The 26,304-nt window shown below is 38.8% G+C and overlaps 3 protein-coding genes and 2 long non-coding RNA genes across 5 annotated transcripts; 2 read left to right on the top strand and 3 right to left on the bottom strand.

Annotated features, from left to right (window-relative positions):
* Window positions 1-199: 199 nt before the first annotated feature.
* nceh1b.1 (neutral cholesterol ester hydrolase 1b, tandem duplicate 1) lies at window positions 200-6,451 on the top strand. The gene is made up of 5 exons (XM_084399241.1): window positions 200-2,186; window positions 2,334-2,565; window positions 3,208-3,277; window positions 3,387-3,558; window positions 4,074-6,451. The coding sequence occupies exons 1-5, from the start codon at window positions 2,049-2,051 to the stop codon at window positions 4,692-4,694; spliced, it is 1,233 nt and encodes a 410-aa protein (XP_084255367.1). The 5' UTR covers window positions 200-2,048; the 3' UTR covers window positions 4,695-6,451.
* LOC311284273 lies at window positions 2,478-3,416 on the bottom strand. Its single transcript, XR_014626177.1, has 3 exons — window positions 3,346-3,416; window positions 3,225-3,270; window positions 2,478-2,554 (listed from the first exon to the last, which is right to left on the bottom strand). It is a non-coding gene; the product is annotated as an uncharacterized lncRNA (long non-coding RNA).
* A 4,028-nt stretch (window positions 6,452-10,479) lies between the features above and the next one.
* On the bottom strand, window positions 10,480-14,148 carry LOC311284142. Its single transcript, XR_014626162.1, has 3 exons — window positions 14,042-14,148; window positions 13,749-13,878; window positions 10,480-11,207 (listed from the first exon to the last, which is right to left on the bottom strand). It is a non-coding gene; the product is annotated as an uncharacterized lncRNA (long non-coding RNA).
* tnfsf10 (TNF superfamily member 10) lies at window positions 14,068-18,441 on the top strand. Its single transcript, XM_084399005.1, has 5 exons — window positions 14,068-14,303; window positions 15,503-15,649; window positions 15,887-15,932; window positions 16,010-16,129; window positions 16,623-18,441. The coding sequence occupies exons 1-5, from the start codon at window positions 14,112-14,114 to the stop codon at window positions 17,084-17,086; spliced, it is 969 nt and encodes a 322-aa protein (XP_084255131.1). The 5' UTR covers window positions 14,068-14,111; the 3' UTR covers window positions 17,087-18,441.
* Window positions 18,442-19,333: 892 nt separating this feature from the next.
* On the bottom strand, window positions 19,334-23,986 carry msl2b (MSL complex subunit 2b). The gene is made up of 2 exons (XM_084399004.1): window positions 22,832-23,986; window positions 19,334-21,762 (listed from the first exon to the last, which is right to left on the bottom strand). The coding sequence occupies exons 1-2, from the start codon at window positions 22,971-22,973 to the stop codon at window positions 20,108-20,110; spliced, it is 1,797 nt and encodes a 598-aa protein (XP_084255130.1). The 5' UTR covers window positions 22,974-23,986; the 3' UTR covers window positions 19,334-20,107.
* Window positions 23,987-26,304: the final 2,318 nt, after the last annotated feature.

Genomic DNA, 26,304 nt, shown 5'->3' with positions numbered 1-26,304 from the left:
ACAAATCAAAGGCCTTGTCTTGTTTTTTTGTGTGTTTTTTTTTTATGCTTTAAACAACAAAACATTACAACATACAATTTGGAGCCAGGGTAGCAAAGAACACACACATAACAAATAAAAAGTGCATCATTTATCTTAGTGAATAATACATTCTGAATGCATGCATTTATTTCCTTGGGAGTGCATCATAAACTTCGATAAATAAGAAAAAAACATTCACAAAAATACAAGACCATTGTATCATTCAAAGCTTTTGAGGACAGTAGTACACGAATGAACAGTCTTAATAGCTTTTCCATTAGTACTAGATTGAATAGCAGAAAAATCATTTTCTAATTCTTTAAGGACTACTGAGAAAAAGGGCTTTTTGTTAGGGAACTTACACTTATGAATGTGAAATTTGACTAAGAGGATAAACAGATTAATTACAAAAGCCTCCTTATCACACTTTTATCATACTTTAAATATCCAACAATTACATTTAAATTAAATAAAGTTCAAAGTTGTTGTTTTTTTTAACAAAATTAAAGAGTACCTTTTTCTAAATAAACATAGATACCTCATTAAAGTAAATAAAAATTAAAGTGCAAAAGAAACTCGTCATACGTCATAAGGTATCATTGAGTGTTAAACAAATGACAAACTAAAACAATACTCTTATCAAACTAGCTTTAAAAAAAATACTTAACACACACACACACATAAAATAAAATAACGTTGCGGAGAAAAGTTGTGCCTGTAGATCAGTTTCCAAGCCAATAAAGCTTGAGCATGAAAGGCAGAAAGTTTCACTGGCAAATTGTCAATTTTATAATCACACATTAGTAAAAAAATTAAATTAAATAAAAACAAAGAAAGGCCCCCAAGTCAGTCAAAGATCAAATTAGGAATAAAATTCCACAAAGACGGTTTTTTTTTTTCAAACAAAATGTTAACCAAGTAATTTTGAGGGTGTTATTTAAAGATATAGGAAGTTATAGAAAATCAAGCCACTGCTTTTAAGTGAATTTATAACAACAGATTTATGAATGTAGTGCACATGATTCTTCCATAGAAAATGAAATAAAATCTGATCAATAGTTTTGACAGTTTTATTGTCTAAATGCCTAGATGAAGCAGCAGGTTAGTCTAGATATTCCTTCTGCTTTTGACAGAAGAACTCTACCTTTAAGGGACAAATCCCTTAATAACCAGAGATTAAATTTGTTATTAATCTTTTCAAAGGCAGGATTAAAATTCAGAGAAACTCTATCTTGTTCATTTTTCGAGACAACAACTCCTAAATAATTAACAGCTTCTTTAACAGGGATACAAGGGAGGAGCTTTGCAAGGCTAATATTTCACATTTTTTAATATTAAGGAACACACGTGACCTGAAGCATTTGAAAACGACTGAATAATCGACTGCTGAACCTGGCTAGAGTTTTTTTTATTTCTTTTTTTTATAAATAAGGCTGTGTAATCCGCAAGTTGACTAATTAAAATACTTCTACAAGCAATATGAATTCCTTCTAGCTTACTATCCTTAATAAAATGACAGAAGGCCAGTGCTCCGATAAGAAATTAGATATACTGAGACTGCACAGCCCCGCCGAATTCCTCTTTCTAGAAGAAATCTCTGGGTTGTACCATCTCCTAATTTCACTGAGCTATTTCCCCCTGCATACAAAAGTTTTCAGAGCATTTACAAAAAGAGGGCCCGGACCGAAACCAAAAATCCCACAGACTGATGTCTGACGTATATTCGATGTGACGGTATATAAGCAACAGACATTTCAAAATAAAAGTCTGTCTATATTCCGAATCCAGAGAAGAAGAAACAACAATAAAATCATTAACAGAAAAAAATAAAATAAAACAAGAATAAAAACTCAAAAACCACTGCAGTGAAATAAAAACAATAACTTAATTTCGACAAGAGGACTTTTAATATAAAAGGGTTGTTGTGATTTCATAATCTATACAGTGTGAAATCAGGTGAAGTGTCATATAGGACTGCATGACATTTGTGCAGCAGTCATTTTAATGCTCTTTTAACATAATTAATAATGCGGTCCATTTTGAGCGGGACGATTTTACTGTCAATAGCAGCTGCTTATTATATTTATCTGCCTCTGCCCAGCACTATATCAGAGCCATGGAAACTCATGTTTATGGATGCTATGATACGTGGCACGATGTATTTGGTAAGATTTTGCATTGAAATAAATATTCATATAAATGTTATTGCATTAACACACACACACATACAGGTTCAATGAGGTAGCAGGATTTATGGAGTTTACTAAAGAGATCTGCTGACAAAAACTCTACTTTTTGGATTTCTCTCGTAGAGTTTTGTAGCTCATGACCTTGGTCTAAGTTCCCCGTTCGGTGTTGTAAAGTACTGTTCGTCTTGGGAGGATGTAAAAAGTAATCAGTCCAGCCCAACCGTCCGGATCACAGAGGCTTCCTTTGGAGGAGTGGAAGCGCGAGTATTCGAGTCTACTGCTGAAGGGCAGGAGCAGCGCTTGAAAAGAGGCGTGGTCTATTTCCATGGAGGTGGATGGACACTCTGTAGCACAAGTAGGTGATAGATTATTAATGTTAAGCTGCATATTATTTCATGTAAGTCAAGCATTTTGTTGAATGCATTAGAAGTTGTAGACAGAGGGAGCGAGAAAAAGAGATTTGCTCAGCGGTCTCGAAGCACCCTCATGTGGTAGAGAAAGGAACACTCAGTTTAAAGACACCATGAAATCAATTCATGATTTCATTAACTTCCGCTCTTCCTACCATTCCAAGGTAGGAGGCATCAAGGCACGTCTGAGCTGCCTTTCTATGGATGTTTTGACCTTCAGGTCTCCACACCAGTCACATGACTGAAAACAATGAATAGGGAAGAAATGGTTTTCGCAACTTCCTGTTCATCATGCCAACTTTAAAAGTTTCATGACACTTGTGATGTTTTCAGTAACTTTTTTGGTGATATTATTTATGGTTCAATGCCGCCTTCATGTGCTATCGGAAATTTTCTACTTCCTACTTCTGAAGTTGTGATTAGGAGCTTGTTGTGTGCTTTCTTGTCAGAAAGAATAAGAATCATGGAAGACACCAGGTTTAGTATTTCTTGGGGAAATCTTATAAAAGCCAAAATGTAATGAAGAAATATATTCATTAATTCCAATAGCAGCATAACATCTTTAATTGCTCCCTCTGTCTTCAAAGAGATGAAACCGTATTACCTTCAGTGCACGGCGATGGCTGAAGAGCTGGATGCAGTCGTAATATCTGTTGAGTAAGCAATGTTGCACATTTTTTGTAGATCTTCCATATGGTCTTTTCATTATTTAAGGCCTTAATTACCAGTTTTAACTTGTGTATTTTGTTTTATTTTGTATGTTCAGGTACAGGCTGGCTCCAGATGCACGTTTCCCAGATCAGTATAATGATGTTTTTCAGGCCTCAAAACACATCCTGACAGCTGAGGTGTTGGGCCGCTACTCTATAGACCTGAAAAGAGTGGCTGTGTCAGGTGACAGCGCGGGAGGGAACCTTGCCGCTGCTGTGACGCAACAGGTACGACAAATCCCTGAGAGTAAAGTGAGGAGACAAATCAGAAGCCTTCTCTACTTGTTAATTATTTTGGAAGTGTGAAATAGTGTGACTGAAATTTATATTAAAAAGCTTTGATTTTGTATAAAAGCTGTAAAGAGTATGTAAATAACAATAAATTAAAATGATACAATTGAACATGACAATGAGCTGACAATGAAATAGAACATGACAATGAGTTGACTAAACTCAAATGGCCTCCACAGTCACCAGTAGAGCAGCTTTGGGATGTGGTGGAATGGGAGATTCACAAAATCTGCAGCAAATGCGTGATCCTATCATGACAATATGGATCAAAACCTCTTAGGAACGTTTCCAGCGGCTTGTTCAATCTATGCCACAAAGTTTCTCTCTCTCTCTATCTGTCTATCTAAACAAATACTGCATATGTTTTGTTTACTAGTGCCATAGTGTGTTATTAAAGGTATTCATCACAAAAGATGGCTAATAATCACATTTATTTATCTCTTTGTTCACAGATGGCTTTGGACAGTAGTGTTCCTATTAAATTCAAAGTTCAGGCCCTGGTCTACCCCGTGCTTCAAGCCCTGGACTTCAACACACCTTCATACCAGCAGAACGCCCACATTCCCATCCTGTACCGTCCGATCATGGCTCGCTTTTGGCTGGAGTACCTAAACGGGGATCAGAAACTTGTTCCCGCTTTGCTGGCAAACAACCACACGGCTCAGGATCAGGGCCAGGAGATGGCATTGGCCAGAGCCAAGATCAACTGGACCAAGCTTCTTCCGGTGGCCTTTCAGAAGAACTATAAACCCGTGGTTCCGCTTCACGGAGACCCAGAGCTGGTGGAGAAGCTGCCAGGCCTGCTGGATGTGAGAGCGGCACCTTTACTTGCTGAAACTGAAGTGCTGAAGGCGCTGCCGCCCGCCTACATCATGACCTGTGAGCACGACGTGCTGAGAGACGACGGACTCATGTACGCCACGCGACTGGAAGAAGCCGGAGTCCATGTCACCGTTGATCACTATGAAGATGGGTTCCATGGATGCCTTAGTTTCGCTTTCGGGCCCTTTCGATTCTCTATTGGAACACGAAGTCTTAGGAACTACATCCATTGGCTCAAGGAGAACCTTTAAAGAAACGTACTCCAGAGCCAACATTTCGGAAAATGATTTAAAATATATTTTGATTTTAAATTAGATTTTTAAATTTAGCATGCAGTGCAATATGAAAATGCTACAAAGATCTGAACAGGCACAATTTTTGTATCAGTGGGTTCAGGAGCTGCTGTATTGGTATATGAAAAGTGTTACATACACATTTAAATACAGGGAATTTATAGTAAAATTTAATTTAATGTCCAAATGATTTATGCAATGTAGAGTTAGGGTACTTGGACTCAGACTTGGATTCGGACTCGGACTGTAATTAGGAATGAACTCGGATGTGGACTCAGGTGGACTTGACGCTGACTCGAACTTTAAGTAACAACATAAAATTAAAATGATAAGATATTAATAAATATCTTGGTTAAGGACTTATACTAATGCAATGCTACTGTATAAACGGGTATAAATCATAAATTGAACACTGAAGCTTATATTATAGTTGATTTGCATAAAGATAAATACTTTAAATGTACTATATACAATATATACCAAATAAATAATATCATTTTGGTTTGACATTTTGACAATTAAACACCGGACTGAACTAGTTTTGCATACACATAAGCACTTAAATTAAATGGTAAAAAAGTAAAAACTAGTAATGTTGTCAAGGGAAAAAGTAGTATTTTTTACTTTTCAAAAACAAATTAATAATAATAATATTTCATTTTTGGCTTGACAGAGCTTTCAGGGACAGACATAATTTTAGATAGCATGTTCATAAAAAAATGTGAATGTCGTAAAATCTTTTCTCAAAGCACATCAACATGTTTACATATAACCTATGTCTGTTAAAATACAACACCACTGGGAAAATGTTTCTTACTCTTTCTGGGAATTGCAACTTCTCTGGCAGTTTCTTTGCTGCTGGCAGTCAGCAGTTTTGACAAAAGGGAATTTCCTAAAAACCGGCGGTGTGGTGGTTTAATGAAACACGAGCTGGAAGGGAGTATTATGGGGAAGATATCCGTCAGTGTTAGCTCATGGGAAACGCCGGGGGGTTCAGATAAGCGCGGTGGAATGCGGCTCTCGCTGTTTTTCTCACCTGTGAGACCTTTAACTATTATTGCACCTTTGGCTCTTTCCTCTAATTGAGAGTGTGGGGACAATAATCGATTTCTGTTGATGTTTCACAGGCACTACCATTATTCTCAGGGAAAAACGCATGAAAGAAGGATCTGAAAAGCACTTTTTAAGCAGTTGCTCTTTGTAATACACCCATATTTATCTCCTCCTTTTCTGCCATTATTGTTTTGTAACCATTCTGCCTGCCAGTTTAGAAACTGATATCTTCTCTCAAGTATGATGAGTATGTATGTGAGTCTGTAGGTTGTAATTATGTTTCTTTTGAAGCTGTGTAATAATATAACAATTGTTTAGGCTACACAAAAAACCACTGACGATGACTTGCTTTTTGACTTGTGCACAAAAGATGCCACTGTTCTCCAGCACTGGCCATTGGGAAGAAAAATCCCTAGACGAAAACACAATCTGTAATATCAGCAATTAAATGGAGAACAAATGAAGTGTCTCAAATAAAAGACCTATGCAATTTCACATTTGTCTCCTCTGAGATCTTGTCGTAAACAATGCAGATTGTACCAAAAAAAAAAGATTTCAATGAACTAAAACATTTCTCATCTAATTATCTGAGCTATTACTTCGTTTAAATTGTATATTAAGTAGTGCTGTCAAATTGATTAATGTGATTAATCGCATCTAACAAAAGTTTGTGTAGGCCTATATGTTGTGTATTTGTGTGTGTGTGTGTATATATACATATATGTATATTAAATATGAACAATACATAAATGAATACAATTAAAATTAGTTAAATTAGTACAATTATATATATATATATATATACACACACACACACACATATATATTCACAAACTTTTGTTAGATTTGATTAATCGCAGTAAATCGTCTTGACAGCACTCATTTTAATTTGATTAATTTATGTATTGTACATATTTAATTGTTTTTTTTTAATCAAATTTGATATTTAGAACAAGTGGTAGAAAAAATGTGCAAAAGCAATACTAAGGTCATGAGAATATATATATATATATATATATATATATATATATTATTTTTTAATATAATATATTAGGTAGGCTACAATTCATTTTATAAAATACAATATATTTCTCACAAAATGTGTCCTAGACCAAATTATCTGAGCTATTTTTGTTTTAATTCATATAACTTTACTAGCTTTTTTATATACTTTAATTTGATGTTGTATGTATATTTAATTATGTTATATAAAATATGATATTTTGCTAAGGTGGTCGAAAATGTGCAAGTAATGCTATGGTAATGAGTTTGATTCCCATTGAAAAACTGATCAAAAATGATACCTTGACTGCACTGGAAGTCGTTTAGGATTAGGATATGAACATCTGGAAAATGCGTCAATGTACTAAAATGAGCAATAAACTTTTCTGGGTGTGTCTGCTGAAATCACAAAATGCAAAATAGAAAAAGTGAAACCAGAAGACATTTTTGCCTCATTTATATAATAAAATTGGTTTATATCATGTGTGTTAGCTTCCTTTGAAGAGACTTCAATAAGTTTGTGCTGTTTTTGCTTTTCAAAGATTTTCATAAGTAACTGTGACAGAAGGATGAATCGCTAACTCTTTAAGTGAACACAGGCAGAGTTAGCCTGCGGGCCGAACCGAGACGATCCTGCTGACTGGAATAACCTGTTATCGTTCGTGCTGTGACAGAGAAACTGAAAAAAGCTGAGATGTTTTTATGTGAACCTATCAAGAGTGTGACATGTCATGTCACATGGCCAAACTTGATCTCAAGAAGCTCGATGGCAAAGTGTGAGGCAGTTCCTGTTCTCAGCAGTTATACATAACCCGATACACGTTTTCAAACTTTGCACAAATTGCCTTCAGGAAGAGTTTTTCATGCCAGCGTCTCAAATCCCATCTAGATTACGATGTCACACTGTAATACGAGTAGCCAATGATTAATCAGGGAAAGCTGCGTGATTATTTCAAAGGAAAACAAAACCCAAGGAGTTTACATACCTAGCGCTTGGAGGAATGTTATCTTTCACATTGTTCATTGCTTCCTGAATTTAAGGTAGTTGCTTACACAAAGCCATGCCTCCCATTTCATTGTAAAGCACTTCAACTATTTGGCCTGATCTCAATTCTACAGCTTCATAATAATAAAATAAGAAAGTTAAAGTTTACTGTTTCATTCCACTGCTTAAAGTGCCCCTATTTTTTATTTGTATATTACCTTTCAGTGTTATGTAATGTAAAAGGTCTGCAATGTTTTAAAGAACAAAGTGCACAATAAATAGCGTTAACTGCCTGAAACGAGTTGTCAGTAACTCTAGTCTTTTTTCCTGCATAAACCTATGAAGATTTGTAACAAATTTGCATAATGCCAGTCTATGGTTTTCATTGGCTGCCTGTGAACAAGGTATACTTTGACCCGCCCTCAAACACTGTTGTAGCTGAGGCCTGGAAGATTTCGGTTTGTGTTGTCGAAATGTCGAGAAGACGTTATTTTCAGTGCTGCGAAAGCAAATCGCTACACACGCACTTCCAAAGGATGAGGAAACCGACGCCATCGTTACTGTTCACATCACTGTCTACTGAGTGTTGAGGAAGCCTCTGGAGCTGAAATTCAGAAATGGTGATGGGTGTTTTGTTTCCGACACGTGCTACAAGTGGTAGACCAATCATTACAGACCAATCAGAGAACAGTAGGCTCTCAGAAAGGAGGGGTTTAGAGAGACCGGATCCTTTATCAAACCGTTTCGGACACTGAGAAAAGAGGTTATGCTGCAATGTGTGCAAAAGTCTTAGGCACATTAGTATTATACTAATTTTTAGAATTAGTATCAGCCCATTTCTGCAACATAAGAAAAAAAAATCATGCTTTGACATAAAAAGTCATAATTATAACATCAAAATTAAATATTTCATAAATAGGCTATGACTCAGTTTCGACTTTTCATCTTATAAATATGACTTGAATATCATAATTAGGAATTTTTTTCTTATATGGCAGAAATGGGCTTCTTTCACTTTTTATCACAAATATGACTTAGTATGTCATATAATCGACTTTATGTCTAGTGCTGTGAAATCGATTAATCGCGATACACACACACACACACACACACACACACACACACACACGTATATACCAAAGCTGTGCTATTTCATTACATTAACTGTAGTTTAACTCAAGTACATGAGTTCGTCCAGCATTGCCGTTCACAGTACATCACTGAGCGATCAAGCTTGTATAGGCGAGACATTTTGATGAAAACAGGAACAATTTGAGCCTGTTTCATGTCATTTTCTGAAGACATGTTGGATTACGTGTTTGCACGCAGAGTCAGGGTTTAGATCATCTGTCACACCCCACCCAAGAATGACCATTTGGCTTTCAAGGCTTCTTAATAGAGAAACACTGCCAAGTCTAAAAGCACAAAACACCCCTCTATGTCTCACATTTTCATCTACATAAATCAGCTGAGAAAATCTTCTCCTCCTTGGCGGTTCATGGCAGAGTTTTTCTCAGCGATCTCTGACCTGAAGTGCATTTCAATTTGAAAACTTAAATAAAGGCCCATTTACACAACACCATTTTCAGTTAAATACTGAACAAATGTTATGCTTTTCGGCCGTTCATTTACACAACATCGTTTTGGGGGCCTGAAAACGCAAACTTTTTAAAGTGCAAGTTTTTGAAAACGATAATGTTATCGTCTCCATGTAAACTACAAAAACGTGAATATGTGAAAACGGTGACGTCATGTGCATGCGCATTACGTGTTCAGTCTATAGGTGCATAGTGTTTCTTTACAAAGTGATATCGCCAACTACTGGCCTGGCATGAATAATGCAGCCTTTTTAGTACATCATGGTCGTGTAAACGTACCCTTAGAATTTAAGTTGAGATGGCTATGGATGGAGAGAGGACAGGCCACCCCTCAGGACAATCCTCCCACAAGGCAAAGTGGCAATTAACATATAGCTCTGCCTTTTTCACCCCGGAGGGAAAACTGGGAATCTCCCTGTCTCCCTTCCCTCTTACTCAGGAGTGATGTCACAGAGAAGCACAATACGCCCTTGTATCCCGGCCTATAAGTCTCTTGGCACTTTGATTGCATGGCTTAGGCATGTCAGAATGTAATTTTAGCCCCCCCCCCCCAATGACTTTATAGCCCCCCAAAACTATTTTACTCATTCACCCCTTCTTCATTTCCTCCTGCTCTGTTTTCCATTTTTGAGCATTTGACACTAACAGCAAAAAAAATTCTGATGATAAAGTGGGGCCCCCCAAAACTGGGGGCCTTTTCTCTAGCCAAATTCCTGATTCCCCAAGTGCAATGGAGCATTGAATCAAGGCCCCGTAACTCTCCGTGAACCCCCCCCCCCCCATGTTCTTCGCAACGGATATGATCACACATTCATCAGCGGTCTGTCAAGTCTTTACAGCCCCAGCGGCTTCGTTTAAAAACCCCTGAGGATGGAAAACCAACCCTAAGGTCCTATAGTTAGGTCTCACTTTAGCTTGCTATCGGTTTGGAAAAGCACATAGTAACGCAATGATATCCCAGTTTAGCAATGAACCTAAGGCTGATATGAAACAGTCCTAAGGGCGTTTTTTCATGGAGAATTACATTCAAAAGTTTAACCATTGCTTTGCCATGCAAATTCACTACCACTATGATAGGCTGTTGTGTGAACTGTTACCAGGGTGTTGCTATGTGTTCTAGGTTGTTGCTAGACCATTGCTAATACATTGCTAGTTTGTTGCTTACTGGCCCAAGTTAAAAATCCCACCCCAAGTCTTATTAATATTTGCTCCCTAGATATAGTCTGGGATTTTTTTTCTCTTGCTGAAAAACTGCAAGTGTGATAGTTTACAATGAGAGAAAGAGCGTTCCTGTGTGTTCAGGGGTTGCTTTAACATTCAGCTCCAAGAAAAAGGGAGTCAGTGGGGGAGGATTTTCTCTCCGGTGCAGGACATCGGTCAATCATGGCGCCAGACTACAGTCATGTTTCATGGACAGAAGAATCTCCCACCACTACCTCCCACACCAACACCACCCACAGACACACACTCACTCATAAAAGAGATCCTCAGATCGTTCTGCTTATGTGTAAATGTGGCAGGGTCACCATAAGGGATGAGTTTGTCACTCTTTGGCTGCAGCTTTTCCTGGCGTCAGCTAAAACAAACCCAGCCAAATCTACACTTTGCATTCGCTTCTGCTGGAAAATCCCAAGTTTCCGCCCGTCCACTGGTCGCCTGCCGCTCTGTTTCTTTTTTCTCCTTTTCTTTGTGTTCCTCCTCCTCCCTTCCACCATGTCTGTGCCAGATATGCTCAGATCCACAGTGCCGCTTGTTGCATTGTTTAGGTTGCCTGCGATTCAGAGCAGGACATGTCAACACCGTGGCCTTCAGAGACCAGTCGAACACAGCTGGCTGACAGAGATAGAGCGAAAGAATCAGCGAAAGAGAATGGGTGTGGAAACAAAAAGAAACACTTGAATTAAGAACAAGGTTCATGCCAATTGTTCTACATGCAAGGACTTTTTATTAAGCCGTTTAATCTCTAGTTTTGAGTCTGGAGCTGCGAATCAGCATGAGCAATCAACACAACAAGTATTGTTTGACTGTATTGTCATTCAGACTGTGTCTTCACAATAAACCTATAAAAGAGCCCTGGTGATCCTTCATAAAGAAGCATGCCCTCCATTTTCTGCTGAGCTTTACTTTTTTAGGAGGAAGTCACAGTCATTGTCCCAGAAGATCACCGAAGCCTGTTTAGTCACCTCCGTTCATCTGCTGTTGATTATAGAAGCTGATCTAATCTCAGCGTAACACATCTGGCACAAACAAGTCCATGAAAAAAGCAATATTGGGTAACTTTGCTGACGTTTGCGGAGCGGGATGGAGCTTCAAAAGGCTCCTATCCGGCTCTGCTATGAACTCGCATCGGGAGTCGTTTTAAAAGCATCTATAAATGGTAATGTGAGAGAACATGCAAGCACCTCCAGGTTAACAAGTAAATACACTTAGCTGGAAACAGTAGCGCTTTTAAAAAGTGTTATTTGTTATTTAATATGTCTTTAAACTTAATGATTATACTTGTGGACGACACAAAAGCAGCACTGTTTTGAGTTCGTTCATGTACTTTGGAAAATTGTTTTGTTGGCTTGGGATTGGAGCATAAACACTGTGTTACGGAGCACCTGGAGTGTCATGAGCAAATAACTTTGTCATGAGAAAACTATATATAGCGTATATAAGAGTTAGACATGGTTGGACAACAGGAGGAAAACGTAGATTTTACTTTTTAGATGCTGAAGTTTAGAATTGACTTTGTTTTAAAGGGGCCCACCAAAACCTGTCAACTGAAGCTGATGGGAGTAACAGAATAGCTCTTAAATCAGATGGCAAGAAATGGCCGGCCTTTGAGAAGCACAATACATGGAATACCCCCTAGACTTTCTAAATAGGACCAGATTGTAACCATATGTTAGAAATCAAATACAGTCAGAATTGGTCATGTTTTCTCGAACAAGAACAGGGCCAAGTTACAACAGAACAACACATGAATCTTAATGAAAATAAACATGTTTTTAAATGAAAATACATCAGTTCATTCAAACAAAACAACAAATTCATTTAAATCCTGTTGGAAAATCCAGCTTGAGCTGGTATCTGTGTTTTGGAACTGGGTAGCCTGTTTCTAGCTGGTCCAAGCTGGTCATTAGCTGATGCAAGTTGGACATTAGTTCAAGTTCTAGTTCAAGATGTTCTTCCAATTTAGACAAACTAATAGCCGACTTGGAGCAGCCATGATCAACTCATGCCTGCTACAGACTGTGCGGTTTCAGCAATCCTATAAGATCATTAGAGATCACACTGTACTACAATAAACTTGGGTACGACATGTATGTAGACTGTACAATGATGACACTTATTGAATCGTAGGCTACGACACAAGTTAGTATAGAAGAATAAAACGTCACCAGCATGTGCTAGTGGTCGACACAGAGCAAGATGAATTGCACTTTGGCAATTGTGTTTTTTATGTGTATGGAAAAAAAGAGGAGGAAGCTAAAGAGAAGAATATGGACGCGGTCATGGCTAGGGAAAAGAGGCCAACTTGGCATGCCAATTTTGTAAATGGAGCTTGAGATAAGTAGTTTTAAGTTTTAGCGCCATGTTGCATTGATCAATACGCCATTTCATGTTGCATTTTTATTGGCTAGTCAGTTTGTAGCAGCAAACACACTGCGAGATGATCGTGCTAAATTTATGACACTGTCAGAAAATGATCGCAGGCTTTCTTTGGTCGCAATACCGCGACATGTCGGTACAACAGCAGACTACTTACATAAAAATACATATAATTATCAGTTGAAACTCGGTATCTCCAAATAATATGTCTTAGTAAGATGATATTTAAATGTTTACAATCAAAGCTCTGTAGTTTCATTTTGGGGGACAAAAATATAGGCTATAATTGCAATGCAATACAATTTCGATTGAGAGATGTACAAATAAAAGTCTGTTTTACCACAATATTTCTAAACACAGGTTGCTTCATCTTGAAATATTACTACCATTATTCTTACTCTTACTTTATAAAAACATTAAAGATTTCACAGCAAAGGGACTTTGACACGACACAGACTTTTTTCATTTTTCAATTATACTAAAATGACATGTACTAATAAAGTAACTGTCAATCAAAGAGCATGAAGGTATGTACTGTCTGTGCACATCAACATTTTGAGCTTGTTGATTGTTTAGAGGCCTTATAAATTCATGTATCAAATATGACACAGTATACTGTAAAAAAAGTTGCTAACTTAAATTTTTAAGTAATCAACTTGGATGTTTAAGTCATTTCAACTTAAAAAATGTAACTTAAAAATATGTAAAAACATATGTTGTCATAACTTATTGATCATATAATTATTTACAGTGAAAATTCTGTCACCATTTACTAACCCTTATGTTTCAAATCTGTATTTCTTCCCTTTCTTCCCAAACACAGATATTTTGATGCACAATACAAGTGAACGGTGATTAAGATATTCATTTGTGTTTCATGGAAGAAGCCCCAAGGGTTTGGAAAAACCTGAGGGAGTAAATACAATTTTTGAGTGAAGTTCCTTTAAACTGAATTTTCCAGCAGGGCAAGAACGGTTTTAGGAAGTTTTATGATTGATGTACGTTTCAAAGTAATTATATCATAAAGTAATTGCACTGAACAGAAAATCAAAAACGAAAGAGATTCTTACATGCATTATCTTTACAGGAAAGTCAATCTTGCACTTCGTTTCCTTGATAGTCAAGCGCTGCCCCGCCTCCATGCCTTTTCATATGAAGAGAGAAGGAATTCTGCCTCAGCTTTTGTCTCGAGCTGCAGGAACACACGCAATGGTCAGCATGACAAGCTCACACACCATGCAGTATATCGGACTTCTGCTGCTGGCTGCAATTCTCCTGCAAACAATAGCAGTGGCTGTAACGTTCATATACTTCAGCAACGTCTTATCGACGGTAAGGGCCGTGTACCTTCTGCGTTTTCTTGCACGTTACCTCAGAACTTGTGCAAAGTTTGTCTGGCCGCCTTGTTGTGCATGTTGCGACATTGAAATGCAGTAAATAGAAGACTTAAGAGCGAATGAATGCTGTTTGTAGCCGTTCTCGGTTCGTTTGCTGAGGTTTCTGCCTGCATTTTGTTTAGTGGACAGCTGCCAACAGGTCGCTCAGTGGAGCCTGAAGTACAAGTTAAGCAACAGCAGACGACACTCAATGGCAATGTACAGTTGATCATTTTAAAAAGTCTCTTTGAGGGGAAAAGTTTGCATTTTATGCATGCAAAATATAACTTTTAATAATTATTATTGTATAAAAAATAAGCACAGATCTTAATTTACACTAAAATATTTTCCTGATTTATCACAACATTTTTTCTTTTGCCAAATCAGCTTAGATAATTCATGTGGTTCAGATGACATAATATTTTGAGTGTCTGGTGCTTAAACCAATCTCCTTCATTGTATTAACTCAAAGTTTTACTGCAGCCAGGTTACTTAGTTTTTTAAGTTAAGTTTTAAAAGTTTTTTTTTTTTTACAGTGTGTGCACTAGAAAAGATAATAGAATTTCATGAAATTGTTATTTAATAGAATGGATTGATAAAATAAATAGCATAGGAAATTGCTTCATTTAGCATTTTCTGCATGCAAAATATTTTGTCTTTTAATTTGTTTTTATATTAGATCTTTTTTTTTATAATTTGTATACGATGATACGATTTCAAGCAATTATCTATCTATCTATCTATCTATCTATCTATCTATCTATCTATCTATCTATCTATCTATCTATCTATCTATCTATCTATAGGCCTAACTATTATTAGTTATTTCTTTGTATGCTTGAAATATTTGCAATTTATGTTTGCAAAATTATCAATAATTATGTAAATAAAGATAAGCAAATATAATTTGGCACTGTATAATAAGATTATTAAAAACGCATTAAAGTATATTTTATAAAATTGATATTTTGCCTGATTCAAATAATAATAACTACATATAATATCATGTTTGCATTTTATTTATGCAAAACAAGCTTTCATATTTCATGCATATGCAAAATGCTTAATTGGGACATAAGCAGCTTTTGTAATTGGTCACCACGCTGAATATTTAGTTGTTAAAATCATATGTATTAAAACATGTTTTATTCACAGATGAAAGAAACCTTCTCCAAGAGCAGCGTGTCGTGTCTGATGCGCGCCAACCTCAGGACGATCAAGGGTCAGGAACTGAACGCGGCGGAGGGAAAAGACGACCCCTGCTGGCAGGTCACGCAACAGCTACACTTTCTGATTGAAAAGGTATCCGCTTCAGAGGAGGCCCATGCAGTCATAAAGCTGTAGAGTGTAGACAATGAGTCCATTTATGACTTGGGTCGTTTTCCCTTTTTTAATTAATACAGGAATTTCCTTAATTTTTGTAAGATGAAACCCAATTTTCAGAAGTTATACTGAAGAATTGGTCCATTCACATCTCTCGTCGTGAAACGTGAAATGTAATCTTTGTTTTTCCCAATGTAATTATTTTTTTTCTCTCAGTCAATGTCCAGCCGTTATCAGAAAGAAATCTCATCCGCCGTCAAAGGTATTTCAGAGCACATTCAGATTAAGTTTATATGAAGGCATAAGCCACGAGTGAATTAACCGTTGGGCTTTTTACAGACGAAGTCTCGCGTGTACTTCCCTCATTGGTGATCCAAGATCAAGATGATCTTCCTCGGCCTAAGATCGCTGCGCATGTGACTGGAAGCTATACACCAGAAACAGAAAAAGATGGAGGAGGTATGTCTTGTTCTAGCAAACACTTGATTTAGGTTTGTCGATAGCTGCTGAGATTCGCTGAACTCTTTTCAGTTTCTGTATATGTGCTGAATTATTAACTGATTAAAGCTTGTTTATCTCTGGTTCATAGTCCACGTTCACCTTTAAAGTATATTGAGACATGCAGACTGACTGGATGACATCCAGATCAGATAGAAAACAACTACGCTATGCGAAAATTGCACAAACAATGTTGAATCCCTGCAAATAAACATTCTTTTCATGTTAGCTTCCCAGAAAGGAAGCTCATAAAACCTTTAATGTAGGTCAGAGCTCACTTCTTTAAAAAAAAACAAAAAAACACAGTTTCATCATATCTCTGTGGCCATTTGCCTGAAACAAAAAGCTGGTTTATAACTTGAGCCGAGTTCCATTCGCCTGCCAAACGCCGAAACAATGCAGCTTTTCTGTCAAACCCCGACCCATAATCCCTCTCTCTGGCTTGACAATGCAGGTCTACCGAACAGGAAGGTTTACGGCCAGAAGATCCAGTCGTGGGAGTCCGAAAAAGGTCTGGCTTTCCTCCAGAACGTGGAGTTGAGTGACGGAGAATTGGTGGTGCCTCAGGGCGGCCTCTATTACATCTACTCCCAAACTTACTTCAGACACTCGCTCATCGAGGAGGATCAAAGTGACCGCGAGGAAGAGGACGGCACGTCGGGCGAATCGGTCCGGGGGAAACCGATGCTGCAGTACGTTTATAAAAAAGTAAGCTCGTATCCGGTGCCCATACTGCTGATGAAAAACGCCCGGACGACGTGCTGGTCACGTGACACCGAATACGGCCTGTATTCCATCTACCAAGCGGGGCTTTTTCAGCTCGGAGGAGGAGACAGGGTGTTCGTGACGGTCAGCAACGTAAGCACCATCGACATGGACGAGAAGTCCAGCTTCTTCGGAGCGTTTTTGGTCAGCTAGTGACACACAGCCTGAAAAATCGCACCTCACGGTTTGTTATGAACTCCCAGATGAGCGGCAGGACTCGGCTTGCTCGGTATTTCTACCTGAGGTTTTTTTTTGAACAGATGCCAAGTGCCTTAAAGCATTTGGACGCTCTTGCCGAGATGCTCCGTCTCTTGCCAAAACAGTTAACAATGATTGATGAGAGCATGGAAAGGTGCAAATATTTGCCGCTTTTTTAACATTCGGCCAGCGGATCTGATCGTAAATCAGTTCATTGGTGAAATGTGTTGGAGCTCAATCCCAGCACGTCTGCCTGGAGGGGCGACGGAAAGCGAGGGGCTTGCCAGGTCGTTTTGGAAGCGAGTCGTTTGGACCGTCTGTCTGTCTGTCCGGGCAGGAACAGAAGCCTAAAGAAGGTGCGACTTTAAGCGAGACTTTTGCGCCTGCGGAGGAGCTGCAGGCTTTTACTGTGTGCTTCTGTCCTCCTTGGACCTGTGACTGCATTGACCTTTTTCAAATGTTTTAAAAGACAAACTGCATGTTGGGATGTAGAAATGCGGTCGGAGAGACTTGCACAATCTTTGCGTTTTACAAATCATGCCTTGATTGTATTATTGACATATTGTGATTGTCAGTTTCAGCACTATTAATGTGTTTGTATGAGTTTGCGAGTGAAGGAGTTGTTTTTATTACATAATTCTTTCCTAAAGCATTAATCTTACATTTGCTAAATGTGAAAATCACTGTGATGGTAAATTGTCTTGTACATATTGTCTTTTGTATATACATTTACCAGCACTGAACATACACTGTGGAATGTACAGACACCTGAGAAGACGATCAAGTCTTGTCACCCTTCTGCATTTTAGTATGTTCTTTTTAGCGTTTCGGTTTATTTGATTTTTGTAACATAATCTGAAACAGACTGTCAGTTAAACAGTTACTATGTACGTTACAGTACACTGTGTTCTCCCCTTCTGGATATATTTTTTCTTATCCAGGCCATAATCTTCATATTAAATATGCACAGTATACATTAAAAAACAATCAATGGATGATTCAATTTATTATTATATATATCGTTAATTTCAAGACGACTGTATTACTTCAATTTTGTAAGTTTGGGGTAATATACATTTTTTTTTATATTATATAATTTATGTGTGTGTGTGTTCACACGTTACAAAATATTGGTATAAAACAGTACATATTGTCATTATATATAAGGTGATTATTGTTATATCTCAAATATTTCCAACTTAATATTTGCCACTATCCACTGGAGCTATTAAGTTTTTTTTGGGGCCATTTTTCCCCCTCAAAAATCGGTTTGTTGTTATCGCAGAATGAATAAAGTGTTTTATCGAAAATTTTATCAGATTTACTACACCCATTTCCCATGAACAAAGAGGTCATGAATATGCAAATTATTGAGATACACAGGACACATTTGATCACAATAGCAATTCATGTTTTTTTTTTGTATTCTGCCCACCTGTGGTAAATGTTTGTAATTACAATTACTGGGCAGAGATCCAGTGCATTTCTGCACCCCCGTTTGCTTGATTACACCATTGAGGACATTCCGGTTACCCATCTAGTGCTCTTTGGAACATGAATGATTAACAGTTATATTTTTAATCTCTAATGTTTCAGGTGCAATATAGATTGTTCAAAGGTACCGTAGTCAAGATGCCACAAACAATAGCCTATGTATGGATTTTACCATGGCTGAATGAACCTAAGCAATATTTTTCCTGAGCTGGAATATGAATGACACACCTCATTAAAATTGCATGCTTAGTCCCTGTAAAATGATGTTTGCACTAGTAAAGAAGAGATACTGTGGATCTTCCAGCTGCAAGCTAACAAAACAATGCCTCCTCCAAACTATACCCACCTTCATATGACTTCTGGTTGACTCGGTCAGGAAAAACAACATGTACAGTTCATTCATGAACAGCTGTATAAGCTACGCACTCACATATGGACAACATATGTTTCATTGCAAAGTCTTGTAATTTTAATACAATCTTGTAATTGTTTGCAGCACCCTTTGTTTAACATCATGTCAGTGCAGCTGTTGAGCTTATTCTATTCGCATTCATGTTGAGATCTATATATATATATAGTCACACTAATTAACACATTTATCATTCAAAGCACCTTTCTAAACTTGTCAAAATGATTTATAAAATCACCTTCAGGGGGGAAAAAACTACTTTGATAAAGTGATTTTTGAAATGAAAAACAAGAGTCATGTTAGGTTTTTTTCTTTTTTGTGGAAATATGTTACATTTATATTACAGGTATTTAAATGCCCCAAGGGAAAAAAATAACAGTTTGAGACAGCAAAAAACTAGCACAATCAGGACAACAACATAATTTAGACAGAAAAACCGTACATACTGCATCTGTGTGACTTGCATCTGTAGAAATGGTATCCAGCTGATGCCCTGGGTGGACCGTAATCTATGTTAAGTGATACCCAATAAATACTGCAAATGTTGTTAATGTAACTTACAAAATATATCATAAAATGTACTTTTTAAATTGTATTCCTTAAGTCTGTGTACAAAAACTGTTTATAAATACAACCAGTCTCTACTGATGCTGTAGGGTACCATTCATTTAACAGGTCTCATCCCCTAACCTACAAACTGAAAATCTTCCACATATGCACATAACGTGACCCACAACAATGAGGTCAGGTATATCTTGCCAAAGATCATGCCTTATAGATCACTTGTACTGAAATGGAAAGAAAAACCTTTACCAAAAGAAACTTTCGACTTCTATTATCCAGTCTCACCGCTCCTCCTCTAAAGGTGTGCAAGAAAATCAAAAAGAATAGTACAAATGATTTAAAGGCACAAGCTTCAGCAATAACTAGTTTAATTGATAATGTGAACTGGAACAGAATCACAGTAGCTGCCTTATCGCTGACTCAACATCAGCCCCTCGGTACAGTGCTGCCACACTGAAAGCAAGTCGGTTTGGAATACAGGGCGATGTTAAAGGAGAATCATCTGGAACTCAGTCAAACCTCATGTCCAACGGTTCATCGAATCCTTTGTCTTCGTGTGGCCCCGTAGCCAAGAAGGAGGCCACAGGTGAGCCAGCCGCCGTGGAGACGTTAAGCATCCCGCCAGTGCTGCTACCAGTAGCGTTTCGCACTGCAATGCTGGTGACATTGATGCCCAGAGTAAGTCTTGTCTGCTCGAGCGCCTTCTCTGGCACCGCAAAGGCCTCCAGCTTCTTTTCGCCATTGGCCATGTAGGAGTTCTGGCAGCCCCTGCATATGCAGTCCAGACAGGCTTTGCGGTTGGAGTAGCAGGGGCATCGCTGTCCACGGCACGTAAGAACACTTGGGTTTTGAGTTGCTCTGCCGCACTTGCAGCCCTTTTTCTCTTGCGCTTTTTTGTACACCACTTTCGTGGGGCTCCCGGGAATGAGTGCGTTAGTCAGAATCCGTTCTTTCGTCTTCTCTTTCGACTTTGGAGTGCCCTGTTTGGACTTAGTGTACGCCTTTTTGGGTCCATGGTGGTCAAGGGTCTTTTTGACAGTTTTAGCAGGCACCAGTAATGTCTTGCCCACCTTAGAAAGGCCGCCACCGTTGGGCACCGCCGCCATGTGCGGGATAGTCAGAACAGGAGATTTAGGTTCGCACTTGACCGGAACAGGGGCGGAGGCGCCCAACGTGGGGCCGCGGATGAAGGTGGAAATGGGAAGGGGTTGAATCTTCTCGCTGTCGCTTTCCGACCGCGAGCGTTTCCGGTTGGACCGTGGCATTCTCGGTGTCACGGCGGAACAGGATATTCCCAAATGTTGCGGATTCTTCTGGGACGTCAGGTGTTGGGGCAAGAGAACTTCCTGTGGGAGCGAGGATAGTTGTCGGGCAGAGTCAACCGAGGCAAAAGGTCCATTCAAGTTCCCCGAAGGATCAAGAGCCGACTGCAAGATAGCAGGACACTCATCCTGGGTGACGTGGTCTGGTTCTAGAGTCCTGAGCACTTCCTCTACACTCAAGAGGAGAGTCCCGCCATCATGCTTAATATCCTCGCCAAAGCCACAAATGTCCATGGTGCTGGTACAAAGCTCCTCGCCAGCAGCTGCCACTGCCTCACACACTGGGATCTCATTTGTGAAACTCTCTTGTTTCACTACGTCACTCCCACTCTCCACCGAGTCTGGAACACTGGCCTCTAGTGAAGGTAAACTGGCGGTCAATTCCTCCACGTTGGTCAAGCCATTGCAGTCCTGGAGACCATTCACCCCTAGAGGACTAAGGCCTTGCTCCTTGATCTCCGTCGAAGGGGACTGGACCTCGTCAGGGAGCATTTCTGAGGTCGAGGGTGTTGGGGACTGGTTTGTGAAGCTCAGGGAGAGTGACTCCTCCTCCTCCTGCCTGTTGTCCAACGAGAGGCCCTCATTCAACAGAGCCAGGATGTCTGGGGAACCTTCCACAGTACTTGAAATGTGCTGGCCGAGAGGAGAATCTGCGATGTACTCGCAGAGCTTTCTGTAGCAGTCCACCAAGATGCACAGCTGCTTATTCTCTTCAAACTGCTCATAGTCTTTACACCAGCTGCACGACGGTTTCATCATCATCTTTTTGCCTTTACATGATTTACAGACATAGTGCTGGCACGACGAATTAGTAGGAGCGATTGGATTTTGTAGCAAATTGCCTAAATAAAGAAAGAAAATATGTTTAGATCATGAAACAACGTAACAGGTACTTTGATAACACATCAATGTGCTAACTACTCAAATCACAGCCTAAATAGGCTGCTTGGATGTTGTACCTTTAAAATGATCAGTTTGATCTGTAATTAGTTTTGTAGATCATGAGCAACATAATACAAGCACTTTATTGTATCTCATTAGATATGGTTTTGTAACATTCAAGAGAAGCCCCACATATGTCCTGATGTTAAAGGGTCATGTGATGTTGCATGATGTGGTTCATATTACATGCTCAGCTTATGGTTGACAGGGATCTCAAAGGCAAATAATACAAATGCATTGTTTTTATAAACAGAAAGCACATCATGTAAACATGAATTGCTTAATACAAATATTAATCAATTACTTTTTTTTTCCAAATAAATAAAACTATCAACAGCTGTATTTAAAAAAAATAAAAATAATAATAATAATAATAAAATAAAAGCAATGAATTGCCTACTCATTCCAAATAAAGCATTACTACAAACAGGGTTCCCACACCTTTTGATCAATGAATTTTGGACTACAATCAATTTATTATTTGCAATTACAAAGTGCATTTGTAGCTAAAGTATAAAAAAAATTATGATATAAATTATAAATAATGATATGCACACCAGGAAATATCACAAAAATAACACACACACAATACATACATACATATACATATATATATATATATGTGTGTGTGTGTGTGCACGTTCTATTTATAATATTTAAACCCTGTGAAGAAGGAATCTAAAATGTTGGAAAATCTGAACTGTTTCAAGCAGCCAGTTTTATCTGACTGAGCAGGCAAGGCATTACTATTCAACCACCATGCATCTATAAACACACAGCCTGTATGCACTGCTGTGTGTCTAAATGCCCAGGCTCCAGTTGTCATTGTAGGTCAGGAATTTGTGGACTCAGTGGGGGTGTGTCATGGTCGGTGGGGCTTCGAGAGCAGCTATAAAGCATGCAGCGATAAAGCAGAGGTGAATGATCATGCAAGCATGCAGTGATGAAGCAGAATAAACGGGCTCTCACCACACACAAGGCAGGCGAGAGACTGTCTGAAAAAAGGCAAGAGCTTATAGATTTCCGCCAAAGCCTGGGGGTCCCGGGGATCGCACTGCAGCACCGACCGACAAGCTGACACGTAGAGAGTGGTCGCATTCACCGGGTTCATCTCAGCAGTGTCGTGCTAGACAGATCCAGTTCGGGGAGGAAAAAAAAAGAAAAGGAGCGACAGTACAAGGCTTCAGTCCCGCCAGCAGCCCACGTCTCATCAATGTCGATGAACCTGCGCGTGCAATTCCGTCGAGTGTGAAATGCAAGGGAGATTTCAGCAGATATGCTTGTCTTTACATCGCATGCATTAAAACCACTCCATCTTAACGTTTGCCCCTCTTCCACGGCACGAAATACGGCCAAATCCTCATCGTCATCGGATAAAAGCACATTCACGTTGATCCGATTGAAAACACATTCAGCGATGCATGTGCACGATTTTTTGCATCTTTTTTTTTTTTTTTTTTAAATGCAACAACAACACACTGGTGGCGCTCTTCACCCTACCGGGCCTCCAATTACCACCAAATTCAAACAGAGCACAGATTGCTTCCTTGTCTTATCCTGGATGAACGCAGTCCTTATTCACGGTGTTATTCCATATGTTTATTTATTATTCTTGACGTGCACATACGTGATTAGCCTCGGATCATAGTGGTAACACAAGCACCGTCACTCTTGTTATTGTCCGCCGCTCTTCATGGCGCTGCCGCTGCAAAAAAATAAAACAGGCCGCTTTTTTGTGCACCCAGTCTTTCAGTGCGTTAGGGTGCCAGATATTCACCGTGCTTGCTGGCGAAGTAATTTCAGGTCTGGTGTAACAAAGCGCCGTGAGTTAAGTGCCCGTTTGATGTCAGTGTGAGCTGCGCCTCAGGAACAAAAACAGGCCGCTTCGCTTCTTTTTAGGATTTATCCTGCCGTTTTCCTTTCGTAGGAGTGCGTCGTAAATGTTAAGCGTGATAAATACGCAAATGTAATATCCACTCCATATGCACAAATCATCCTTTGGAGAAAAACGTATAGATATATATTCAGTAGCGATATTGAAATGTATGTGTATTTGAAAAGGCTTCTCCCCTCCCTTCCTCTCCGCATTAGAACAAGGAGGGGGCGCTGCTGTCCACATCTCGCGAGAACAAATCAAGAACGGCTATGGGAGAGGGACGCTGCCGTGATAATCTCGCGATACTTTTCCCGGCTTGTGAGGCTGTCGCGTTTAACTCGCGAGAAGAGAACTCAAACTAGTGTGGGCGACTGGTTCCCTTGGTTACATAAACGTTATGATGTGATGTGGGGCGTGGCCCCTCTAGAGTAAAGATGCCCGATGGTTAACAGAGGCAGAAGAAACAACAATAAATATAACCAATAATCAGTAATCCAGACACATTATTAAAACAGTAGTCAAATTACCTGATATATATGTCAATTATTTTATCCGCTTTCTTTCTGAATTGTAAGACGAGACAATTTTACAGTAAAGCTTTACTATAATTAAATATAAAAGGCAGGTCACTGCTCATCTATCTAATCAGGTTCAAAAGGTTATTACAAATGTATTACAATGGCATTAGACTATTTTAACTAAACTTTAAAATACATGTATATTAATATTATATTTATAATATTAATTAGAAACAACAAGAATATATTTTTAATTTCTTAAAATATTTGCAATAAATTCATAAACACTTTGTTGTTCTGGTTGAAACTGTCTTCACATCCTGATAGCAATCAATGATAGCGGTTAGTAGTCTAAATATATATATATATATATATTAAACAAGGTACATCGTCTGTGGAAGTCTCGGGAACAAAAACATTTTTCGTCCAATCATTGCATTTGGTCCGAATGCAATGATACGTTGTCCTACTTGCCTGTCAATGTATGGATTTCCATTCCTCCGAGCACCCTGCTCGCGCAGACATCACACGTCATCAGACAGTCACCGAGTGCCGCAAACGAACAAGAGCCACATTTTACAGTTCCTCCTAAACCAAAACAACAGCTTATGCTGCATTTAACGCCATGCATGTCATAAACTGTAATTTAGAGACACCCGTGACATTCTACTCAGAGCTGTTCACGTCCTCAGACTCGGATATATTAGTCAACACTATCAACGCCGAAATGAATCTGCAGCAGTCATATGGCAAGCCGTTTTAGCTTAAATTGTACCCAGCGTTACTCGTCGTAATTAGAGTTCTCAACGGGTCGGGTCGGGTCGGCCCGACAAACCCGACGGGACCCGCGGGTTCGGGTCGAAAATATAATCAAATGACTCGGGTCGGGTCGGACCTCGGGCTTAATCTTTTCCAGTCAGTGAAAAAAAAAACAAACATTTATTAATCATCGCTGCTGTTCACCGTAAAGAAAGTCTGGCTGCTGCGTGCAAGCGCATCACGGAGAGGGGCGGGGGCAGACCTGACGCCGCTGCGTGCACGCCTTTAGCCTGGAGAAGAAGATGGAGTTGGTGAAAAGTAAACTTGCCTCAGGTGAATTCACCGTCGCTACTACAGCCTATTTATATATTTAAAGTTTATTGTTTCAGTTGTTTGTATTGTTAAAAGGCGTGAACATTAAAGGTTGATTTGAATTTCCGTCTGCTGGTCATGATAATACGTGTATGAGAAAAAAAAAATCCGACGCGGCGTCGGGCAGCGGGCCGGGTTCGGGCAGATAATTCATGTTGATGTGTCGGGTTACATCGGGTCCGGGCTTTAAAAGCCAAGGGCCGGGTCGGGTCGGGTTGTTATTTTCAGGCCCGTTGAGAACTCTAGTCGTAATTGCATTTTTACTAGTAAGAATTCAATTAGAGAGCTCTACAATTCAATTCTTACTAGTAGCAATTACAATTAGAGAGCTCTCTAATTCAATTACAAGAATTACAATTACAGAGCTCTCTAATTCAATTATTACTAGTAAGAATTCCAATTAGAGAGCTCTACAAATGAATTTTTACTAGTCATATGTCTCCATTGACTTCCATTCATTTTTAATTACGGAGCTCTACAATGGAATTGTTACTAGTAAGAATTACAATTAGAGAGCTCTACAATTGAATTGTTACTAGTAAGAATTATAATTAGAGAGCTCTCTAATTCAATTATTACTAGTAACAATTACAATTAGAGAGCTCTCTAATTAAATTCTTACTAGTAAGAATGCAATTACAGAGCTCTCTAATTGAATTTTTACTAGTAAAAATATGAATTAAAGATATGTATAATTGCAGAGCTCTGTAATTGAATTAAAGAGCTCTGCAATTACATTCTTACTAGTAACAATTCAATTGTAGAGCTCTCTAATTGTAATTCTTACTAGTACCAATTCAATTGTAGAGCTCCGTAATTAAAAATGAATGGAAGTCAATGGAGACATACAACTTGTAAAAATTCATTTGTAGAGCTCTCTAATTGGAATTGTTACTAGTAAGAACTGAATTAGAGAG

The sequence above is a fragment of the Rutilus rutilus genome (assembly GCF_951802725.1).
Source record: "Rutilus rutilus genome assembly, chromosome: 24".
Taxonomy (NCBI): Eukaryota; Metazoa; Chordata; class Actinopteri; order Cypriniformes; family Leuciscidae; genus Rutilus; species Rutilus rutilus.
Note: the sequence above shows the minus strand (reverse complement) of the source record. Positions and strands in the feature narration are given on the sequence as shown.